This window comes from Stylophora pistillata, chromosome 12 (assembly GCF_964205215.1).
Source record: "Stylophora pistillata chromosome 12, jaStyPist1.2, whole genome shotgun sequence".
In the NCBI taxonomy this organism is placed as follows: Eukaryota; Metazoa; Cnidaria; class Anthozoa; order Scleractinia; family Pocilloporidae; genus Stylophora; species Stylophora pistillata.
Genome location: NC_142530.1, coordinates 9,188,693 through 9,212,619, shown reverse-complemented (window position 1 = coordinate 9,212,619; position 23,927 = coordinate 9,188,693). Strand labels below are relative to the sequence as shown.

At 37.6% G+C, this 23,927-nt stretch overlaps 2 protein-coding genes across 2 annotated transcripts in view; both read right to left on the bottom strand.

The window, feature by feature from the left end:
- Positions 1–20,436, bottom strand: part of LOC111328514 (chymotrypsinogen A) — a 29,193-nt gene extending 8,757 nt beyond the window's left edge. Inside the window, exons 1-2 of the mRNA XM_088741035.1 lie at positions 20,339–20,436; positions 20,224–20,244 (exon numbers count right to left, since the gene is read on the bottom strand). Coding sequence (XP_088597161.1) covers positions 20,224–20,244; positions 20,339–20,399 — 82 coding nt within the window. The 5' untranslated portion in view covers positions 20,400–20,436. The remainder of the gene's footprint in view (positions 1–20,223; positions 20,245–20,338) is intronic.
- Positions 2,899–17,446, bottom strand: LOC111328515 (transmembrane protease serine 9-like). Its single transcript, XM_022932966.2, has 15 exons — positions 17,005–17,446; positions 16,465–16,659; positions 15,952–16,164; positions 15,689–15,852; positions 14,885–15,038; positions 9,644–9,757; positions 9,529–9,549; positions 8,151–8,171; positions 7,969–7,989; positions 7,360–7,404; positions 6,773–6,967; positions 4,842–5,054; positions 4,568–4,743; positions 3,804–3,957; positions 2,899–3,276 (listed from the first exon to the last, which is right to left on the bottom strand). Exons 1-15 carry the CDS (start codon positions 17,066–17,068, stop codon positions 3,272–3,274), a joined length of 1,755 nt encoding a protein of 584 aa, XP_022788701.2. The 5' UTR covers positions 17,069–17,446; the 3' UTR covers positions 2,899–3,271.
- Positions 20,437–23,927: the final 3,491 nt, after the last annotated feature.

The window sequence follows — 23,927 nt, the reverse complement described above, 5'->3', positions numbered from 1 at the left end:
TTTAATGCCAATATTGGCAAAAGTCTAAGAGAGATGTGTTCTAAATCATCTTTTGGCGCATATTTCTCCCTGTTTGTATGACATGCAGCATGGCTTCCTTAAAGGTCTGTCATGTACAACTCAACTGTTGGAAGTCCTCCACGAACTTGATCAGACTCTTGATAGTGGCCTGGAAACTGATGTCATTTATCTAGATTTTTCTAAAGCCTTTGACTCTGCGTGTCATGCGAAACTTTTGACAAAGCTTCGCAAGTTTGGAATTGACGGTTCACTGCTGGACTGGTTTTCGAGTTATCTCACTGGGCGACAACAGCGTGTTGTCGTAAATGGCAGTTTTTCAACTTGGAGTATAATTAAGTCTGGAGTTCCACAGGGCTCAATTTTAGGTCCAGTACTGTTTTTGATGTTTGTAAATGACATGCCGAATGTTCTAAAGTCCTCGTCTCTAGCTATGTATGCTAATGACTCGAAATGCTTCAAAACCATCAAAGCTGCATCTGATATCTGTGACCTCCAAGATGATTTAAATCTCCTCTGCAACTGGTCATCCTTAAATGAACTGTACTTCCAGCCTATAACGCGTCACAATCTGAGAATAAGCAGAAAGAAAACTAGCTTGCCACGTATATATAACCTAAACAATACCGAGCTAAAGCTTGTCACCAAAGAAAGGGACCTTGGGCTTACAGTCACTAAGGACCTCACATGGAACGAACATACAATTCAGACTGTCTCTAAAGCTAACAAACTTTTGGGATTTATTAAGAGACATTGTCATACAATTCGAAATAAAAAAACTTTAACTTTATTATACTCTTCTTTGATAAGATCGCATTTTAGTTTCGCTTCACAGGTTTGGGCCCCACAGTCTGTAATTAAGAACCTTCCATTAGTTGAAAGGACTCAAAGACGAGCTATTAAATTCATTTGCAAAAACAAGAACATGAGCTATCAACACCGTCTAATTCATCTTAATTTACTGCCCATTAATTATTGGCTTGAATATTTAGACCTGCTTTTCTTTCTTAAATGTAAACTAGGGATCGTTAGACTTAGCTTAGAAAACTATGTTAAATTTTGTAATAGCAAATCACGTCGTGGTGCATCGGGAATTTACCTAACAACACCTTACTTTCGAACGTCACTTTTTAGGGATTCATTTTTTGTAAGACTCTCTAATATTTGGAATGCTGTTCCCGATCATATCAAAGCTGAAACTTCGTTGTCTTGTTTTAAAACTAAGCTCAAATTTTTCTATTTTCTTAGGTTAAATCCAATATATGATGGAGATAATGTTCGTACCTTTAAGTTGATTTGTCCCAAATGTCGTAAAGTTAATGCTTTTACAGTTTGTTCTTGTTAATTCCGCAGTCAGTTGTAAAATATGTACTATATGTTTGTTCTTTTTCTTAATGCGTTGGGTTGGGATTTTAAATCTAATTTAGGATTTGGGATTAAGGGTGTAAACCTATATACAACGAAAAGTCAGAGTCCTATTGTATTTACACCCACCTTCGGGTGAATCATTAAATAAAAAAAAAAATGTTAGAAACACTAACCTCTTAATTAAAATCTCAACCTAAATTAAAAAAAACAAAAACCCTTCCTCTAAGATAAGTTTAGTGTTCCATAGTCAGTTGCAGAGATCTAGAATGCCTTCAAAACCCTGTAGAATGAAATATTGGGTCAACATGTACCCGTTACTACGTCCAAGTAAGAGCTCGTCCCATTCCTTCGCTCTGAAGAAGCGCGAACGCTTATGGTGTCTACTCCATTTCAGCTATTGACGAGAATATTCGAGAGTTAATGAAGACCACATATCTTTGACAAGGTTCACTGAGAATTTCAAATGACCCTGCCGCTTTGTCGTGCTACAAAAGTTTTAAACGCGATGAAAAGCGGAAGAATTTTGATTGGTTCTCACTCGGTTACCGATTGGAGGACAGGCATAGATGACGTCTCCATTCACGCCATTTTGCCTTTTAGAGAGAGAGACTATATTTCAAGAGGGTAGCACCGAGAAGACTAGAATATCTAACCATTTCTTGATGTTATAGAAAGGTAGCAAATTCTTCTCAATTATTTTAAGACCCTGAGTGTTGGTCCGGCCCGGGCTCGAACCCTCGACCTCCCGCACAACAGTCAAGCGCTCTATCCATTGAGCTAACCGGGAGGCGGTAGTTTGTATAAAACAAATTAGCCTGTTTGTAGGCGGTAGTTTGTGTTTTAAAGCGCGAGATTCAGCACGGCTAACATTCATTAGCCATATTGGACAAGAGGAAGATCTGGGACGAGTGACAAGGCAAGGATGAGGTGGGAAGGGGAGGAAAAACAGAAAAACCTTATGGGTTGCTGTACATCGGTTCACTTTTTTGTTGTTGCCACATTTTGACGTCATCTGTAATCTATAACTGAACAGATTTGTTGATTTTACAATACCCTAACCCGGGTGGGGAAGGCATCCCATGCAGGGTGATGTAGCACAAATTTTTTCGTGGAGTGAAAATTTTGTGTAGTAGCTAAAAATTTTGTAACATAGAACAAAATGTTTCTGCAATTTACTTGTTCGTAGTGATTAAGACAGACAATTTGAATAGCAAAACTTAATAGCGGCGAGGAAGAGACCTGGTGCAGAGATGGAGGTGAGAAAATCTTTGGACAAAGATTACTTTTCTGGTGCCCAAAGACATGATTGTTGTTTTGATGACTACAATGCCAAGGAACATTCTAAGTAATTGTGCATTCTTTGTGAACATGAAGTCTAATTCAGGATTTTAGAAGTTCACTCGCACAATATTTATTGTTCGTGCTCGGCTCATCTTGCTGGAGTTTGTACTGAAAAGAATTTTTTGGGAGAGTGTAACTAGCATATCAGTGAACTGAAGTGAAGCCACAAAACTGTGTGAAAATTATCAACTTTATTTTATTCCATTGTGAAGAACAGCATGAATTTTTATGTTACTGAAAGTGCGTTTAATGGGTTTTTGTGTAAAAGTTTCAGGAAAACATGTTCATAAATGTACCAAGAATTACCTTTTTAAACATCTGGATCACTTGGAAAATCAGAATCGCAAAATGATTTCATGTATATTGTTAAACTGGTAATAAAGAAAATTAGGTGAACTTTTACTTACAAATATCTTTATTCAACTAAAACCTCTTCCATCCTATTCAGTTAAATTAACACTGTTATTGAGCATAATGTCTAGAGAATAGTTCCCCTTTTCTGCTCTTAAGGAAACTGCATTGACAAAAAATTTATGGAATGGCATCACCCTGGATAAAGAAGGGAAAAACAAGGAAACAACAAATTAGTGAGTATTTCAAACCTATTACTTCATTTATTACAATCACCAAGACACCTATAATACTCATATTATTGCACTTAGTAGACAGTCATCGGAAACCTTTCATAGCGGAGCTCCCACAGCATCCAGCGAAGTCGCATAGTCATCAAAAATGGGTAGTACAGTAACTCATCAAGGCAAGAAACTTTGCTCTACGACGTGACCGTTTTACTGGCCTTCCTTACATGGTGCTACTTTAAGCGCGTGCGAACAATTCAAATATGGGCATAAAAGTCCTGGCTTTACAACGGAGAAGGGAAACCTCTCAAGGAGGAACGTAATACGCATGCGTTCTTGCATATGTAACTAGAAAATTGCATGCGCTTGCGCAGGTAAACATATGAGCAACATGATAATGTAGCCAAGAGAGAAGATTCGTCAACGGACAATAGAGAAGAAAATTCTGAAGAAAAAAAAAAGATAAAAAATTGGGCATTCATAAAGCTATTAAATTACCTGATATATTCTGATTGATCCAATTAATGAAACTGCTAACCCGGGCAAACACCGTGTAGGAATCGGTTTGGCACTGCGTGGGCCTCCAACTCGTGACCCCTCTCAAGACCCAGCGGGTTCCTTCAAGACAAGAAAAAGGTCCGCCACTGTCCCCCTTAAAAAAAAAAAATAATACCAAATTCGATATACAACGAAAAGTCAGGTGCCTCGTTAAACATAATTTCTGATTAATTGTCTTTACACTCGCATCGAGGCCTGTTAGTGAGCGACCGAAAGTAATAATAATAATAGTAATAATAGTAATAATGCGATGTTGTAGTTACTAACAGGAATGATTTATTGACAATTAATCGTTACGTATATGTTTCATATGTTTGTTGTTGTTTGAATTAATCGTTAGTTGAACAAGAAGTCAACTGTTCAAATAATTTCACTAAGGATTGCGCCCTTTTTTCAACTCATTAACCATGTTCACTTCATTATGAAAATTTGCTTTAGAGCTGGCGAATCCTTCAAGACTTCTTCCTGCCATGCAAAGGAATGCAAAATATTATGACTTTGTGGAGTCATAGCTTCGATCATTGTCCTCAGCAGATAAATCTCAAACTTAGCAAACTTACTTATTTCGTAAATTTTAGCGTACCAATTCATCCTTTGAGGTGAAAAGAAGAAAAGAAAAAAGCAGTGCAAAGGCCTACTTCATGAGAATATAGGCTAACTTTTACAAAACCTCTTCCTCATTTAATACTATCTATTCCGTTTACCGAGCAACCACCAATGTCTCCTTGACCTCCAGCGCACAACATCGACCTCTTATCGACAGGAAATGTCAAAGGAAAGGCACTGTTACGTTTTACGCAGTCACTGTGACTAGCAACAGGCAGGTCGGCTTGCTGGAGGATGTCGGCCCAAGGTCCAAACGCACGGGTGAATCCCCAGCCTAAAATGATACATTAGTTAATTGCTGTTACAACTTTAGCTGAATAAGCATGGACTTTTTGTTACAAAAGAAAGCATAATAGAATATAGAATATTTACCGGTGATAGTACATCGTGTTCCTGGTGGAATTCTAGATCCCTGTTGGGGCAAGCAGACCAGATTTACCCTGAGGCTCTTCGTGACATTGCGATCTAACTCCAAAAGTGCGATGTCATTTTTTGACGTGTCCCAGCTAAACTTCGGATGTGTTATAAGCCTTTTGACTCTGAATGTTTCTTGAACAGGCGTCGAACCGGATAAGGAATGTGCACCTAAAAGGAGGCAAATGCATTTTATATATTGCTTTATTACGAGCCTTTATTATATACCCCTTTCCCAGCTTCTTTAGGGGTGTAAAGCAGCGCTGGTTCCGTTCCGCGACTTTCCATAGAACAGGTTGTAGGAAAATTCATTACCTGACTCGTGAATTCCGCGTTAAATTGCACCCGAAAACCGATATCGCACGAATCGCGAAGCGATGAGCGCGATATCGGTTCTCAAGTGCAATTTAACGCGGAATTCACGAGTCAGGTGATGAATTTTCCTTGAATCGCATAACTGAATGAAAATAAGAAAACAAGAAATTAAATCGGCTGTATTATTGTTTGTTTTTATCCCGAGCGCGCGCTCTAGAAGTAGAAAGCCATTTCAAAGCCAATTGTCAGAAGTGTCATTATGTTAGCGAATAGAAAGCAAGGTTAGTCGTACACGTTTGAACCTTCGACAATTTTATTTGTACCTCGTGCTTGATTTTACATTAATTTTCGAACTTTTAAACAAGCTTCACACTATTTAAGGATAATGTTGGTATTTCACTGAATTTACAAGCCGTTTATCGTTAACATCTTTTTTTTCAAAATTCCAAATAATTTCCTCGAGAAGGAAAATAATTTACACCTTTTACCTTTTCGGTGGCAAACTGAGAGAAATGAAGTATGCAAACGAAAGCACTGATTTCAAGTGCAATAACATCGCGATTGATATAAGTTAAGTGCCTTAAAGTGTAAATACGTGTATTGATCGATTCTTCATTCCTTTAAAAACAAAGAAGTGTTTCATAAAAAGTCCAAAAACTTTACTCTTTTTATTAGTAGAAATCCACTACAGGCGACTGCCATTAGCTGAATCGTTGGGATGAGCATTCGACTGAAAGTTGATGGAAATATTCACTGGAAAGTTGTTGAACGATACATTGGTGAACAATCCACCTAGCCTCTTGCTGCTAGATCATGCCGATATTCATTGATGCTGTGTTATTGCCAACTACTGATGGAGTACAAGGCTGTTGACATAAATTTCTCGCAAAGCTTTAGTGCGTGGACCGTCGCTGGCGTTGGCAGCTGTGACAGTCGTAGTGGTACGACTGAAAACCCAGCCAACTTGCTTGACATCCTTTGTTGTTTTTCTAAAATATTATGGCTGCAGATGGTTATTGAACCCGAGTTGGCGTGACCTATTAGCTCGGGGATTGCTTTTTCTGGGCCGTGTTCACAGGATTTTCTCGCTTTCGAGTTGTCGCGAGCGAAAGAGGTTTTGATGCCTCTCCAAGAATTTGAAGTTCAGTTCAAAACAAGGAAGAACCTCAGGCTTACGTTGAAAACGCCTTTTTTGTTTTTGCTCTCTAGAAGGTGAGAATGGTTTTGAAAACAGTTTAAATTGACTTAGAAACCAAACTTTGTTACAATTTGACGATAGTTGTTGTGCTTACCTAGATGCGAAACAATTTCACTTAGCCTCGTTTTCAACTCGCAATTCTACGCTAAATACCTGGCTTCGTTAACCAATCAGAATGCGAGATTTTATTCAATGATGCGATTCAAAGGGGGGTAGTCTCAGGGTTAAATTGAGATCATCCATGAATATTTCTTCTCAAGTCAGAATAATTAAGTGAGATAAGCAATTAACCTCAGTCCATATATTTAATAGGATACAACAGTACCTCTTAACAGCGATACTACTAAACAACATGTCGAGTTTTCCCTTTCCTTACCAACAACAACCGTGTACACACTTGGCGTCCGTTCAAATAGGCAGTGAGCGGCAGTAAGAACCCAGTTGGTTCTGATCAGTGAACCACCACAATGATGAGCTCCTCTTCTTTTGAGTGAAATCATCCATGGCCATGAGTTGGGCGTGGCGTTCAGACCACCAATCACGAGGGATTTAGTAGGGCGGAAACCGCATGCTATATAGAGAATAGAACATGAACAATAAATTGGATATAAATGTCGGTTCAGGCTGCTTTCATTGATGATGTTCGCTATATTAGACTTCTATTGAACGGCAAGATGAATATTGTCCTAGACTTTGCATCTAAAAACTATGTTTCCGTATTTACGGTTTGATCATTAAGTGAAATTTAACTAACGCTACGAACAGTTCTTCTCATGGCATGTCACTCACGTTCCCACACTCTCTCATTCAAAGCAATGATTATATATACCAAACAATCACAACTGAATATACTCCTATATATTTTACAACGACTAAAATACACCTTTGAAGATGCATCCAGATGAATAAATATCAGATTTGGGTTGCATCAAAAATGTTTCAGTGATGAATTAAGAGACTTACCCGGTAATTTTAAAAATGGTGACAATGATGAGTTATTCTCTGGAGCTGGAAAGAATGAATACAATATGATACCGGAGCCCCAATGCGCGCAGTGCGTCAGTGGAGCTCCAAAAGTAAGAGGATGTGTTAACCTATTGAGAAGAAAATGTTTTTTCCTGAGGTCTGTCCGTTTGAATGCACTTCAATGACTTTCTAACTAACTCCTGCCATCTACACGCGGATGAAAAAAAAAAAAGAAACTAGAAAATATCTTTTGAGTTCCTTCTCCATCGAGATAAACATTTGACGACTGCAGATTTAAAGAGACAAAATGAGCGTTTAACTTTACTAAGCGAAGTCCTGTTGGAAGATGCACAGACTTAAATTTAGAGATTACCATACCCCCCTTAAAAATCAATGTTAAGTGTTTTTAAACATGTCCATGTTGATATGCTCCTGGTCTATGCTGTGGTGCAACCTAGGAGTTTGTATTAATTCAAGTAGCTTTCAGAATTATAAAGGCAAAGCGAACACTGATAGTAGTTCATTCTGAAAAAATAAAATGCGTCTAATTTTTTAATTTGTCATGTTTCTCTGCTACAAACTGTATAGGTGTATCTTTGTGTGTACCTTCGAATTCAGGAGTTTCCACTGTGAAAAAAAGGAAAATGAATGAGAAAGGATTCTACATTAGGCATAAAATGGACAAAATCAATGTGACAAACTTAAAAATTTCGTGTAAAACTTTTGCCCTTTCAAACGTCCCCTTGTTACCTTCAAAGCCATACAGACATATCCTTTTTCATGTTTACCTTCGTTTTCAGGGGTTTCAACTAAAGAAAAGAAGAGAAAAAGAGAAGAACAATAAGCATTGTTCCACAGAAAGAGTCGCCATAAAAATCTCATTTGAGATGATCATCCTTTTATTGAGGACTTAACAGTCAATGCTCAAAACTCAGTGCAGGAATTCTTGTTGGCTCATATTTTCAAAAAGAAATCTGAGAGAGTCCCAGGAAAAAGGATAACTTTAACTGGCAAATCAAGAATAGCAGGCTTTTATCGGCGAAAATGAAACAAAAATCTGAATAATTTACAACAGAAAAGTTTTGGACATCCGAGATTTGCAAATTATTGTAATGGTGGGGTAATTGTTTCCTCGCTATTATGTGAGAGTGACGCCTTCCTCAAAAATTTGAAATTCGCGCATGCTGCTGTTGACTAATTTCGGTAGCTGCATAGAGTGAAAAACGTAATTCAGATCTTCGATTCATTAAAAACTTGAAAAGTTTTTCTTTCGCCCGAAAAACTTTTATTGTAGCGGTTTTGATGAAAGATATACAAACGTCAGAGTTATATAATACGATTTTAGTAAGGGCTAAATTTTCAAGAAGTAATATTGTAAAAAGGGAAAGAATAACTCCTCTAGATTTCCGCAAGACTTTATTCTTGTCTTGATGATCTACGTACAAATTCAAGACTTTCCGCCCTAGTTTCCAACAGATTTCCAACCAAACTTTCCTTCTTTCATTGAGTTATTTTTCGAGTCTACCACAACATGTGCGAAGTAAAAATCCTAGGTCAAATGTCAATCAAGTATCGTGTTCCGATTGGATAACTAGACAACAGTACAAATCATGTGCGACTGAGTAACGAAATCTAAAGTAACGAAATCTATAGTAACGAAATCTATTTTCAACAAATATTGACTTGGAGAAAAGCTCGTACGATGGTAAATCAGCCTCGGACTTCTCTTATCACAAGTCAAGAGAGACAGAAAAATAGTGAGCCTCTATCCAATTATAGTCTTACTATCTACTAATAACTTAAAACAAACTTACGACTGACAAATGTACAAGGGATTTTTTTTAATAAAAAACCTACGTTTCGCATTCCCTAGGGCTATTTTCCATACACAAGAGACCTTGTGTTCTTGGGCACAAATATGTTTTGGTCTCGGCTCAGAGTCATTAAAACGACTCTGAGAAGGGCCCAAAACATTTTCATGTTCAAGATTATCAACTGTATTTCTATAATTATCATCTTGGTGAAAACCGAAAAAAAGAAGACAACAAAGTTCGAACAATCTCGCGAGCTAAGCATTTTAGTCCAACAAAATCTCCAATTTAGCCCGCACAGTGTCCAACAAAGTGATAATAGCAGTTTCTTCTAAAACACTAGAGAGCAACTTACTTTCTGGTCCCTCTTGGGCTCCTGGATAGAGAAAAGCAAGGAGAAAAAAAGAAAAAGTTTTTGAAAAGAACTTTTAAAGTACAAATCAAGATTTATTACAAGAAATATCTTTAACCTGTTAAATCGATGAAGGTCATTAGCGATAGAAATGCAATAAGCCAGACCTTTGACGCCATGTTTCTGGAGGGAACACGAACTCTAAATCCAATGAAAAATTTGTTGTGCAAAACTTATATTTATATGGTATCCCGAACTGAAAACTGAAAACTAATACCGGCCATTGCAATAGCATTGTTTAAGTATTTATCAGATCATATTACCAAAATAATGTAAAAGACAATACCCACGTCAAAACATACATGTATATTTAGCCTTCTAACACCCACGCAGAGGTTATTGGCTTGAGTAAGATGATCCAAAACATTAGATTCTTGCAATTGACATCAGCATACGTGACTGTTCAAATACAAAGCGTCGAGCCATGATCTAATAACAGAGTCTAATGACAAATTCATCAGATCATATTACCAAAATACTGTAATATGCAATACCCATGTCAAACCCGCATGTATATTTAGCCGTCTAACAGCCACGCAGAGATTATTGGCTTGAGTAAGATGATCCAAAACATCAGATTCTTGCATCAGCATACGTGACTGTTCAAAAACGAAGCATCGAACCATGCAGTATCTAGTAACAGAGTCTAATAATAAAGCGTTTTAATACCATGATCCTTCGGTATAATATTGCAGGAAATTATAAAAATACCCCCTCATGTATGTTTTTTTTTTCGTCAAGTAAAATTTTCATCTAACAGCCTTTTTTCAAAGATTTTTCTATAGTATTTCTCTTGCAAGTTTTCCCCTCAGTAATACAGAAATTTCAATGGCCTACGGGCATTGTTGTTCTTGCTTATTTGGCAGCGTATCTCAGATTGATATTCAGTGGGTGATTTTCAGATCAAAACAACGTGTCCCTTATGGATGTTTTTTTTGCCGTTCGCCACAGTGGGTTATTTTCAGATAGAACAAAGAGTTCCCGGTGGATGTTTTTGTTTTTGTTTTTTTAGTTCTCCTATTTCAGTATTGCATCTGCACACCCCTGGGTCCGTTTCTCTATCGATCGCCTTTGAGTTCTCTGTGGTGGCCTCTATATAGTTATTTCATTGCACAAACATTGAGTTCTAGAAGACAAGAATTCATTTGTTAGCCGTTTAATAGTGTTCATATTGTATTCTGAACGAACAAAGTCTTCCTTTTTTCAGAACGTGAAAATACACAAAACTATCTGGCGACCAGAAACTCGATAAAAGCTATTAACATTAAGACGCTCAGTTAAAAGCTATGGTGTCGGAGTAGATGTTGGTGGGGTGGGGTGGGGTCCATGTTTATCGCCTCTCCCGGCATCTCTTATTGATGATGTGTAGTGATTAAAATGATTCAGGGATCACCCAAGAGGAGGGGGAAGAAATTCGGTTTGAAGAGTATCAGAAGAGCAGCAGACAGGGAAATGGCTAAAACGGGGATACGAAGAGATTTATCATTTTTCGACGCCTTGCCTAAGAATATAGTGAGTGGCAAGTCTTTGCACGCCATGCTAGTGTTTTAATTTTCTTTTTCGATAATTTTCATTTACCTCCTCTTCTCCTCCATTTCAATATTGCCTGGTGTTAACAAAATGCTCTCTAATTTCAGGCAACATCGTTTGGGGGCAAAGGTGGGGACTTATTCCAGATAAATTGCAAGATTTCTGTTTATCATTTTGGAGTGGAGGATTATCGAACACCTACATAGGGGAGGCGTGTAAACTACCTGTGCTAATCATTGTATAGTTATACTGGTTTAAGGATAATCCTGAATAACCTCAGCCTGACTTGGAAAGGAAAGAATCACAGGTGTTCTTTGAAAAAGATAGCTTCTATAAGTTAAGGTTTTTAATCAAACAGTTGACATGACAACCGAGGAATACATCCTCGAGGTATCTTGATGATACCCAGGCCAGCTAGACTCAAGGAATTCATCCTGCCCATACTTTTATTTCTATAGTAAAGTCAATTGGACTTGAGAAAAAAAGGCAATTCAAAGTATAGTTCGGCAAAGCAATCTTCGTGGTTGACTTTATGCTCGATAACTACTTAGCAATTCTCACATAAACGATGTTATCAGCACATTCCATTGCTGTGTACTAAAAGTAATTATTATCCAATTGTGCTTCGTAGAGTACAAATAGCGCCATAGACGAGTACAAATATCACGCGATATTTGTACTCCAGAAATATCCACGAAATTCGCCCGCACTGAAATGACAATTTGACGTGTAGGATAACAAATCTCTTATTAGACGTTTGTATTTCGACGAGCCCTACAGGCTTGTCAAAATACGGCACAACTCGTGAAAATACCCAGCGATACTACACAACAAAACGACTGATAAGATATATATATTAGTGCACTAAAATGATATATGTTGTGCGCTGAGATTAAATCAAATAATACGTGTACCGAAACCAAATATTATTACACTGAAATTCAATTTTAGCACACAGAAATCAACTATTTACTCACTGAAATATCAACTCTTGGACCTACTGGCTGAGTAACTTCTCACGCAACTTAGCGGCAAACCGTCTATGCTTTCTCAGATCTCAGTCCTTACTTCTAAGTGTGATAATTACAAATAATATGGATGGTTCACAACAAATAGCATGGTTGTGAACCACGCTATTTTGTCTGCCAAACTGAAACAGCTACCCCTAAATCCGTACATTATCAATTGGTATCATAGTTTCCTCTATGCAAGACAACAACGTGTCGTTAGTTACAAATTTTTAGGACAGTGTAAATCTGTCAATAGAGGAACCACACAAGGTAGTGTAAGCGGAGCGTATCTTTTTAATACATTGTTGAATGACTTAGAGATTTTTTTTTTTTTTTAATGGCTGCCCTGTGCTTTTTAAATATGCCAGTGATTCCGCTATTCTTTCGCCTATTACTAGGAATGGCGACCCGTCTGCCGACTTAGTAGGACAGTTCTTAACATGGTGTAAAGACAATAGAATGGTCTGCAACTCTTGCAAATGTAAAGAGCTGGTTGTTGGAAAGAAAAATCACAGTGTACTCTACTCTCCAATTAATAATATTCCCCAATGTAATAGCTTCGTTTTACTAGGAGTAACTCTACAGAGTGACGGAAAATTTGATGAGCATGTAAGAACTAAGTTTGTCAAAGCAAACAAGTGTTTACACGTCCTAAGAACATTGATCTATCTCAGGCAGAGATAGATCATTTTTTTATATCCATTGTTTTGCCTAGTTTTAGTTATGCGCTTTCAGTCTATGGGGCATCTGAGTCCGATCTTATGGTTGTACAAAATTTTTTAGACCGATGCCATAAACGCCGTTGTATTTCATTTCCAGTTTTTCTCAAGAACCTATTAAACAAACAAGACCGAAACATTTTGAAGAAATTAATATCAACGGATTACCACCCCCTGAGAGACATCATTCCTGTCCAGACGACTTATGTACACAATCTTAGGAAAAAAGGCTGCACACGCCCGAAAATTAATACACAGCGCTTTATGAACACCTTTGTAAATAGGTTGATATTTAACTCCATTTATTATAACGACATACTTTTTAATTCATATTATATATGTAGATTTCTACAGTAGTTTTTTCCAAATTCATTGTAACATAAGATATGTAGTTTTATCTTATGATGGAATAAAGACTTTTATTGTTATATTATTATGTTAGCATCACTAACCTCTTCTATAAAGTCTCAACCTAAATTAACAACGACAAAAATCCTTCCTCAAAGCTAAGTTCAGTGTTCCATAATCAGTTTCGGAGACCTAGAATGCCGTCAAAACCCTGTGTAGGTACGTTAAGAACTTTGTCAAGATTGCCAAACCCGCTTATGACTTGTTAACCACGACAGCGAAAGGTGGACGGCCACCCTCAAAGACACTGGTATACTGGGGAGGAGAGCAGAAACAAGCCCTTGAGGAGTTGGTTGGACACCCCGGCAATCCACCTATTATGGCTCATCCAGATTTCTCAAATCCATTCACCTTTCATACCGATGCAAGTAAAGATGGCCTTGGTGCAGTGCTGTACCAAAGTCAGGATGGAGATAATTATGAAAGTAAGTGCACTGTCAGCAGGTGAAAAGAAGTACCACCTCCATGCAGACAAACTTAAGTTTCTGGCTCTAAAATGGACAGTGACCGAGCAGTTCCGCGACTACCTTTACTATTCTCAAAAGTTTACTGTTTTCACGAATAATAACCCCTTGACGTACATTTTAACATCAGCAAAACTGAATGCGACAGGTTTACGTTGAGAACCTTCTAAGTACTTGTGCATTCTTAGAGAACACGCAATTTTGGGTGAGTGTACATAACTGAAAATTGTCACTTTTATTTTATTTCATCGTGAACAACTGCGTGAATTTTTATGTTACTAAAAGTGCGTCACATGGGTTTTTGTGTAAACTTTCAGCAAACGTGTTCATAAATGTACTTTACTTTTCCTCTTTAAGCACCTGGTTTACTTGGCAAATCAGAATCGCAAAATGTTTTCATGTATATTGTTAACCTAGTAATAAAGAAAATTAAGTGAACTTTTACTTACAAATATCTTTATTCAACTAAAACTTCCTCCATCCTATTCAGTTAGAATAACATTGTTATTAAGCAAAATGTCTATAGAATAGTTCCGTTTTCGTTGACATGACTCCTTTTAACTTCTCTTAAGGAAACTGCATTGACTGAAAATTTATGGAATAGCATCACCCTATATAAAGAAGGGGGAAAAATTAGTGTGTATTTAAAACCTACTACTATATTTATTACAATCAATAGAAGACCTAGGATACTCGTATCGTTGCACTTAGTTGACATGGATGGGAAACCCTTCGTAGCGGAGCTCGCAGTGCGCGCAGCAAAGCCCCATAGTCATCAAAATGGGGAAGTGCAATAATTCATCAAATCTCCTCTCCGTGACTGTATTATTGGCCTTTCTTACAAGTTGCTGCTTTAAGCGTGCGCGAACTGTTGAAATGTGGGCCAAAAAATCCTGGCTTTACCTATGTAGATGGGAAACATCCCAGGAAAGAGGGTAATGCGTATGCGTTCATGCATGTGCAAGTATAACATTGCGTACACATGCACAGATAAACAGATGAGCAACCTGATAATGTAGCCAAGAGAGAAGATTCGTCAACAGGCAACGTACAAAGAGTTGTGGAAAATTGAATCAACCAGGTAGATCTTGCAACCAGGTCTCACATGGGTAAAAATTCTGAAAAAAAAAAACTTGCAAATTGGGCATTCACGACGCTATTGAACTACCTGATATATTTTGGTTGATCCAATCAATGAAACTGCTGACCCGGGCAAACACTGAGTACAAATCGTTTTCGCACGGCCAGGGCACCATACTCGTGACCCCTCTTACGACCCAGCGAGTTCCTTCAAGACAAGAAAGAGGTCCGCCACTGTCCCCCTGGAAAAGGACCAATTTTAATGTGATAGGAAAAGACAGGTGTGTCGTTATACATAATTTCTCATAAATTTTCTTTACCACGGATGACAGGAGTGATTTACTGACAATGAACCGTTAGTGTAACGAGAAGTCAACTGATCTAAATTCTTAAAATTCCACTAAGGATTGCACAATTTTGCAAACAACTCTTTAACCATGTTCACCTCATTATGAAAATTCGCATTAGAGCTGGAGAATCCTTCAAGGCTTTTATCAACTTTTTATTTGGATTAGTTAGCCGATATATATCGCCAGTGCTGAAAAGAGCAAGGAAAACTGACAGATTTGAGAGTTTTTCGATGACGCAGACCAAAACATATTTAAAAGGAGTGACAAGGGGGCATCGGTGCTCCCCGCCATACAAACGAATCCAAAATATTTCAACTTTGTGGAGTCAGTTTCGATCATTGTTCTTATCAGATCAATCTCAAGCTTAACAATCTCACTAATTTCATGACTGTAGGCTTACCGATTCATCCCTTGAGATGAAAAAGGAATAGAAAAAAAAGCAGTGAAAAGGCCTACTCCATGGACTAACTTTCTTAAAAATTCAGTTAGTGACGAATGTTACAAAAACGTCGGCTTTATCTAATAATATCTATTCCGTTTACCTTGCAAGCAGCACTGTCTTTTAGACCTCCAGCGCACAACATCAACCTCTCATCGACAAATGTTTCCGTATTACGTTTTGTGCAGTCACTGTGACTAGCAACAGGCAGTTCTTCTTGCTGGAGTATGTCGGTAATAGCTCCATAAGTACTGTTGAGTCCCCAGCCTAAAATGATACATTAGTTTAATTGCAGTTATATCTTCAGCTAAATAGGCATGGACTCTTTGTTGCAAAAGAAAGCATAATAGAATATAGAATATTTACCGGTGATGGTACATCGTGTTCCTGGTGGAATTCTAGATCCCTTTTGCGGCAAGCAGACCAGATTTACCCTGAGGCTCAGCGTGACTTTGCGATCTAACTCCAAAAGCGCGATGTCATTGTTTTCTGTACCCTGGGTATAATTCGGATGCGTTATAAGTCTTTTGACTTTGAATGTTTCTTGAACAGGCGTCGAACCGGACAACGAATGTGCGCCTGAAAGGAGGCGAATACATTTTATATATTGCTTTACTTACGAGTCTCTATGATAGACCCCTTTCTCGGCTTTTTTAGGAATGTAAAGCAACGCTTGTTCCGTTCCGCGACTTTCCATAGAACAGATGTAAAGAGGAGTAGTCTCAGGGTTAAGTTAAGATGATCCATGAATATTCCTTCTCAAGTCAAAATATTAAGTGAGACAACTAATTAACCCCAGTCAGTATATTTAATAAGATACAACAGTACCTCTTAACAGCGATACTACTAAACAACATGTCGAGTTTTCCCTTTCCTTACCAACAACAACCGTGTACAGACTTGGCGTCCGTTCAAATAAACAGTGAGCGGCGGTAAGAACCCAGTTGGTGCTGATCAATGAACCACCACAATGATGAGCTCCTTTTCTTTGGAGTGAAATCATCCATGGCCATGAGTTGGGCATGGCGTTCACACCACCAACCACGAGGACTCTACTAGGGCGGAAACCGCATGCTATATAGAGAATAGAACATGAACAATAAATTGGATATAAATGTCGGTTGAGGTTGCTTTCATTAATGATGTTCTCTATATTAGACTTTTATTCAACGGCAAGATGAATATCTTCTCAAGCTTTGCATATGAAAACTATATTTCCGTGTTTACGGCCGGTTTATCCATTAAAGGAAAATCAATTAATGCTACGAACAGTTCTTCTCGTGATATGTCACCCACGTTCCCACACTCTCTCCCATATTTTACAACGACTAAGATACACCTTTGAAGATGTATCCAGATGCATAAATCTCAGATTTGGGTAACATCAAAAATGTTTCAGTGATAAAGTAAGAGACTTACCCGGTAATTTTAAAAATGGTGACGATGATGAGTTATTCTCTGGAGCTGGAAAGAATGAATACATATGCGTTATTAACCAAGCGTGAGGTCAAGATGGCTGGATATTGGCCGAGTTCTTTTTTTTTGCATTTTTATGGACAGAGACGAAGTCGAGGTCCATAAAATGCGAAAAAAAGAACGAGGCTAATATCCAGCCATCCTGACCGAACAAACTTGGTCAATAAAAAAATTATTCTATTGCAAAAAGATTTCGCTTTATTGAGAACTAAGAATGACTTGTTTTCTTCGAGATCAAGAGCCCGGAAAGAAAGACACCTGAGTTTGAAGCACAACAAACTCACGAGAGACGTTTCTGTTTCCTTTTTTTTGACTATCTTCTACCGCTTTTTGCGTTTCCGTCGCTGAAATTGTCCAAGAGTTACGAACGTAGTTCTTATTCTATTTTTTTCATGCGCGGGATCAATGCGGGCAAGATGAGCCCATCTTGCCCACACGGGTAGCCAATCAGAACACAGTATTCGCTTCATCTTGCCCACGGATACTGCGTGCGATGTAATAAAATATGATACCGGAGCCCCTGTGCGCACAGAGCGTCAGTGGAGCTCCAAAAGTAAGAGAATGCGGCAACCTATTAAGCAGAAAATGTTTTTTCATGACGTCTGTCCGTTTGAATGCACTTCAATGACTTTCTAACTAACTCCAGTCATCTACACGCAGATGAAAAAAAAAAAAAAAGGACTAGTAAACATCTTTTGCGTTCCTTCTCCATCGAGATAAATATTTGTGGACTGCAGATTAAAAGCAAATATACTAAAAAATACTCGGATTTCCAAGAAGTGTTCTTACTTTCTGAAAAGAGAAAAAATGAGCGTTTTACTTTGACTAAGTGAAATCTTGTTGGAAAATGCTCTGACTTAAATTTAGAGATTACCAAGGCTTCGCAAAAATCAATGTTAAGTGTTTTTTAAATATATCTATGTTGATATGCTCCTGGTCTATGCTTTGGTATACCCTAGAAGCTTTTTTTTTCAACTAGCTTTCAGAATTCTAAAGCCAATGGATTTCAGACTGAAGCAAGAAGAATTGAATTGATCGGCGAAGCAAAGCGGAGATTGACGGTAATTCATTCTGAAAAATGAAATATGTCTAATTTTTTAAATTGTCATGTTTTTCGACTACAAACTGTATCGGTGTATCTTTGTGTTTACCTTCCATTTCAGGAGTTTTCACTGTGAAAAAAAGGAAAATGAATAAGAAAAGCTTCTACATTAGGCATAAAATGGACAAAATCAACGTGACCAAACTAAAAAATTTCGTGAAAAAATTTTCCCCTCTTCAAACGTTCCCTTCTTACCTTAAAAGCCAGACAGACATATCTTTTTCATGTTTACCTTCGTTTTCAGGGCTTTCCACTAAGGAAAGAAGAGGAAAAGAAAAGAACAATAAGCATTAAAAAAAAAAAAACACTTCCACAGGAAGAGTCGCCATAAATCTCATTTGCGAGGATCATCCCTTTATTGAGTACTTAACAGTCAATGCTCAAAACTAAGTGCAAGACTTCATGTTGGCTCATTTTTTAAAAATAAATCTGAGACAGTCTAAAAAAGTCTGAGATTCTGAAGCAATGGATTTAAGATTTTTCAATTTTGTCATGTTTCTCGGCTACAAACTGTATCGATGTATCTTTGTGTTTACTTTCGATTTCAGGAGTTTCCACAGTGAAAAAAAAAAAAAGGAAAATTAATAAGAAAGGATTCTGCATTAGGCGTAAAATGGACAAAATCAATGTGAACAATCTTAAAAATTTCATGTAAACTTTTCCCCTTTCAAACGTTCTCTTGTTTCCTTCAAAGCCATACAGACATATCATTTTTCATGTTTACCTTCGTTTTCAGGGGTCTCCACTAAGGAAAGTAGAGAAAAAGAAAAGAACAATAAGCATTTTAAGAACAACACTTCCACAGAAAGAGCCGCCATAAATCTCATTTGCGAGGATCATCCCTTTATTGAGTACCTAACAGTCAATGCTCAAAACTCAGTGCAAGACCTCTTGTTGGCTCACATTTTTAAAAAAAAGTCTGAAAGAGTCCCAGGAAAAAGGAAAACTATAACTGGCAAATCAATAATCGCAGGCTTTTATCGGCAAAAATTAAACAAAAACCGAATAATTTGCAACAGAAAAGTTCTGGACATCCGAGGTTTTCCTCTTTCAAACGTTCCCTTGTTACCTTCACAGACATATCTTTTTTTTATGTTTACCTTCGTTTTCAGGGGTTTCCACTAAGGAAAGAAGAGAAAAAGAAAAGAACAATAAGCATTTTTATAAAAAAAAAATACTTTCACAGTCGTCATAAATCTCATTTGCGAGGATCATCCCTTTATTGAGTACTTAACAGTCAATCCTCAAAACTAAGTGCAGACCTCTTGTTGGCTCATATTTTTAAAAAGAAACCTGAGAATCGTTATCTTCAAGAAGAGTACGACATATTTTAATTTCGAAGACATGTTTCGATGTTACGAGCATCATCGTAAGTTACAGACTATTTAAAAAGCCGTTAGGACTATATAACAACTAGGCGAAACATGCATAATTAATTATGACTAAGTGACAAACACTTTGTTACTCACTCAAATATGTAGTTCAGATCTTCGATTCATTAAAAACTTAAAAAGTTTTCTTTTCGCCCAAGAACAGTTTACTGTGACGGTTGTAATGAAAGATGTACAAACTTCAGGGTTGTATAATACGATTATAGTAAGAGCAAAATATCCAAGAAGTAACATTGACTTGGTGAAAAGCTCGTGCAATGATACATCAGCCTCGGACTTCTTTTATCACAAGTCAAGAGAGACAGAAGAATAGTGAATCTCTATCCAATTATATTCTTACTATCTACTAGTAACTTAAAACAAACTTACGACTGACAAATGTACAAGGGATTTTTTTAAATAAAAAACCTACGTTTCCCCTTCCCAGGGCTATTTTTCCGTCGTTGTATGCAGTACAACAAGAGACCTTGTGTTCTTGGGCACAAATATGTTTAGGGCGCGACTCAGAGTCATTAAACCGACTCTGAGAAGGGTACAAAACACTTTCATGCTCAAGAATATCAACTGTACTCACAGAATTAACACTTTGTAAAAACTGAAAAAAATGACAACAATAAGTTGAGAAAGTGATAATAGCAGTTTCTTTTAAAGCACTACAGAGCAACTTACTTTCTGGTCCCTCCTGGGCTTCTGTAAGAAGAAAAATAAGGAGAAAAAAGGAAACAGTTTTTGAAAAGAACTTTTAAAGTACAAATCAAGATTTCCTACAAGAAATGTCTTAAACCTGTTAAATCGATGAAGGTCATTAGCAATAAAAATGCAAAAAGCCAGGTGTTTGACGCCATGTTTCTGGAGGAGAGACGAACTCTAAATCCAATGAAAAGTTTGTCGTCGAAAACTTATATTTATATGTTATTATTGTTCGAGTATTTGTAAGATAATAGTACCAAAATAATGTAATCGGCAATACCCACGTCAAAACATACATGTATATTTAGCCTTCTAACACCCACGCAGAGATTATTGGCTTGAGGAAGATGATCCAAAACATCACATTCTTAGTATTAGCATACGTGACTGTTCAAATACAAAGCGTCGAATCATGCAGTATCTAATAACAGAGTCTAAAAACAAATTCATCAGATCATATTACCAAAATAATGTAATATGCAATACCCATGTCAAACCTGCATCTATGTTTAGCCTTCTAGCACCCACGCACAGGTTATTGGCTTGAGGAAGATGTTCCAAAACATCACATTCTTGATATCAACATACGTGACTGTTTAAAAACAAAGTATCGAACCATTAACAGAGTCTAATAATACATTTTTTAAAAAGAAAGCGATTTAATAACATGATCCTTCGGTATGATATTGTAGAAAATTGTAAAAAATACCCTCCCATGAATGTTTTTTATCTCGCTCATTAAAATTTTCACACAACATTTTTTTTCAAAGATTTGTCTCCAAGATTTCCCTAGCTCACTAGTTTTCCCTGCAGTAATTCAGAAATTTCAATGGCCTAAGGGCATTGTTGGTTTGAAGAGTATCAGAAGAGGAGCAGACAGGGAAATGGCTAAAACGGGGATACGACGGGAGTTATAATTTTTGACGCCTTGCCTTGGAATATGAAGAGTGGCAAAAGTCTTTGCACGCTATGCTAGTTTTTGAATGTTTTTTTCCTATAATTTTCATTTACCTCCTCTTCTCCTCCATTTCAATTTTGCCTGGTATTAACAAAATACTCTCTAATTTCAGGCAAAATCATTTGGGGGCAAAGGGGGGGGGACTTCATAAAAACTTATTCGAGATGAATTGCAAGATTTCTGTTTATCATTTTGGAGTGGAGGATTATCGAATATCTATCTAGGGGAGGCGTGTAAACTACTTTTGCTAATCATTGTATAGTCATACCGGTTTAAAGATAATCCTGAATAACCTCGGCCTGCCTTGGAAAGGAAAGAATCACAGGTCTGCTTTAAAAATGATAGCTTCTCTAAGTTAAGGTTTCAAACAGTTGACGTGACAACCGTGGAATGCATATCCTCGAGGTATCATACCCAGGCCAGCTAGACTCATGGAATTCATACATTTTCATTTAGTCTACCCATTTCATTTAGTCTACCCAAAACACCGAACGAGTTTTCAACCTTTCTTTTCTAATAGATCATGCAATATCCTTCTATTCTCCATAAATTTCTCATCAGAAACCGGAGGAATTTGATGAATAAAAGTCGCATTAGATCCCCTTGTGTCTAGCTGGATAAAGTCTCACTGACTTCGGCTTTTTAGTGGAAGAAAGACAGATTTACACACACCATTGCAGAAAACGAACAAGCAGACTAACAACTCAAAACACACATTTGCATTCACTTACAATTTGACTTTCCGTGACATTTTGAAACGGAACAGAGGTAAATATTCGAAGATTAATCGTCGTTGGAAATAAACAATACTTTCCGTGAGATCTCTGAGTGTATTTTTTTTTTTTTTTTAACGAGAAGATCGTCGCATTGTCATTTAACTCGTGCGTGTTTGTCACACCAGTAATGTTGTTTATTCAAAAGTGTACGCTTTTCTGTTCTTCAATTGACAGGTGTCAACTGGTCACAGTTAATTGTCAAAAAATGTTTCAAAGTTTGCTCTGAAGCCTTTTCAGTTAAACTAAAAATATTTCGGTGAAAGCTTTCTCTTTAATTTGAATAACGTCTGTATTCTTTATCATCCACTCGCTAACAAATTGCTAAGGTTATGGAGGATTTTCCCGTAATTAAACTCGTAATTGTAGCCCTAAATTATTCGGGTTCTTTTGGTGATCATTTTTTTATGTGTTAGAAAAAAATAAAAATGTTATTAACCAGCATAAGTTGGTCCGTATTGGGAAAAACTGTGCCCTCTGTCTTGAGTACCGCCCGAGGCCGCAGGCCTCGGGCGGTATCCAAGACCTTGGGCACAGTTTTTCCCAATACGGACCGACTTATGTTGGTGAATAACATGTATATACCTGTCAGAATTGAAAAGTCACTGTTTTTCCGATCTGCCTAACTTAACGGCCGTCAAGCCATTCAAAATTTTTCACAGATGAGTACTATCCATCCGGGTATTTTCCCCGGACGGGCACTATGTGCTGATAGTGTCTCTCCACGGATGAACACTATCGCGTCTCCTGATCAATTTGAACCAATAAGAATCGGAGAAAATGTAGTGGTGAACTATAATCAACAATATACACCTCCGAGCGAGTGGATAACGTGAAAACAAAATGGCGGGCGTAAACTCGCGTTTCGCTAAAGTTTCAGAAGCAGAAATTTTACAAATACAAGACGAGGCTGTGCCCGATAATACAAAAAAGGCAACTAAGTATGGGATGAAAGTTTTTAAAGGTAAGAGAAGACTCCACAGTGTTAAAAAGTGTTTGGTGTTTTATTTTGCCGACAATTGTCAAAAACAGACATTCATAACTCTTCACACTGCAACAATTTCTTACAAAACAAACAATTTCTTTGTAGACTGGTTTTCCCAGCAAGACGAATTTACCACAGATGTAGAAGAGATGAACAAGGAGGACTTAAATAAATACTTGAGGAAATTTTATATGTCTGCAAGAAAACAGGACGGAGGTTATTATAATAACGCATCTCTTACCTCGATCAGAGCCGCCAAAGATCGACACTTGCGCAACGAGCCACGCAACAAGCCATTTTCGATAATTAGCGAAAGCCAGTTTACGGAAGCGAACAAAGCTCTAAATTTGTTTCTGAAAACTCTGAGCAAGTCAGGGCAAATTTATTCCACAGTCCACAAACCCGCACTAACAACCGAAGCAGTTTCAAAGCTCTACGAAGCCGGCTAGCTAGTAGATGCAAGATGCCTCGATCCACAAACAGGCGGGTCTAAAACGCAGGTCACGGGTCACATGTCACGGGTCACATGTCACGGGTCACAACTCACAGGTGATGGGTCACGGGTCACAGGTCACAGGGCACAGGTCACAGGTCACAGGTCGCGATCACTTAGACAACATACCACCTTGCGATGACCCGGGATGACGAGTAAAGAATTCGGTTTATTTTTTATCCATTTTAAGTGCCGATTTATCATTTGATATTAAAATGTCAGTTTTTGCATTAGGTTTTGTCGCGGTTTACACTGGAATTTTTTTCTAAAATCGACGAAAAAAATCCGGTACTTCTGTGGCTTAGATTTCACGTCTACCTAGATTTATCAATGAGCATTTTTAATGCAAAGAGGCTATCAACTGTCTCCTGCATTCTTCCAAAAACTACCTTGTTCGAATGAAGCATTTCAGTTTTATTTTCAGCGGCTTCAGTTGGGCCACAAACAAATTCATGTGTCCGAAACCTATGAGCC

Coding starts and splice junctions, on each gene's coding strand:
- LOC111328515 (XM_022932966.2), bottom strand. CDS start 17,068: ATGTATTCATTCTTTCCAGCTCCAGAGAATAACTCATCATCGTCACCA. Junction 9,758..14,884: donor GATCAACCAAAATATATCAG/GTAGTTCAATAG, acceptor TATAAATATAAG/TTTTGCACAACAAATTTTTC. Junction 9,550..9,643: donor GACCTTCATCGATTTAACAG/GTTAAAGATATT, acceptor TTCTCTATCCAG/GAGCCCAAGAGGGACCAGAA.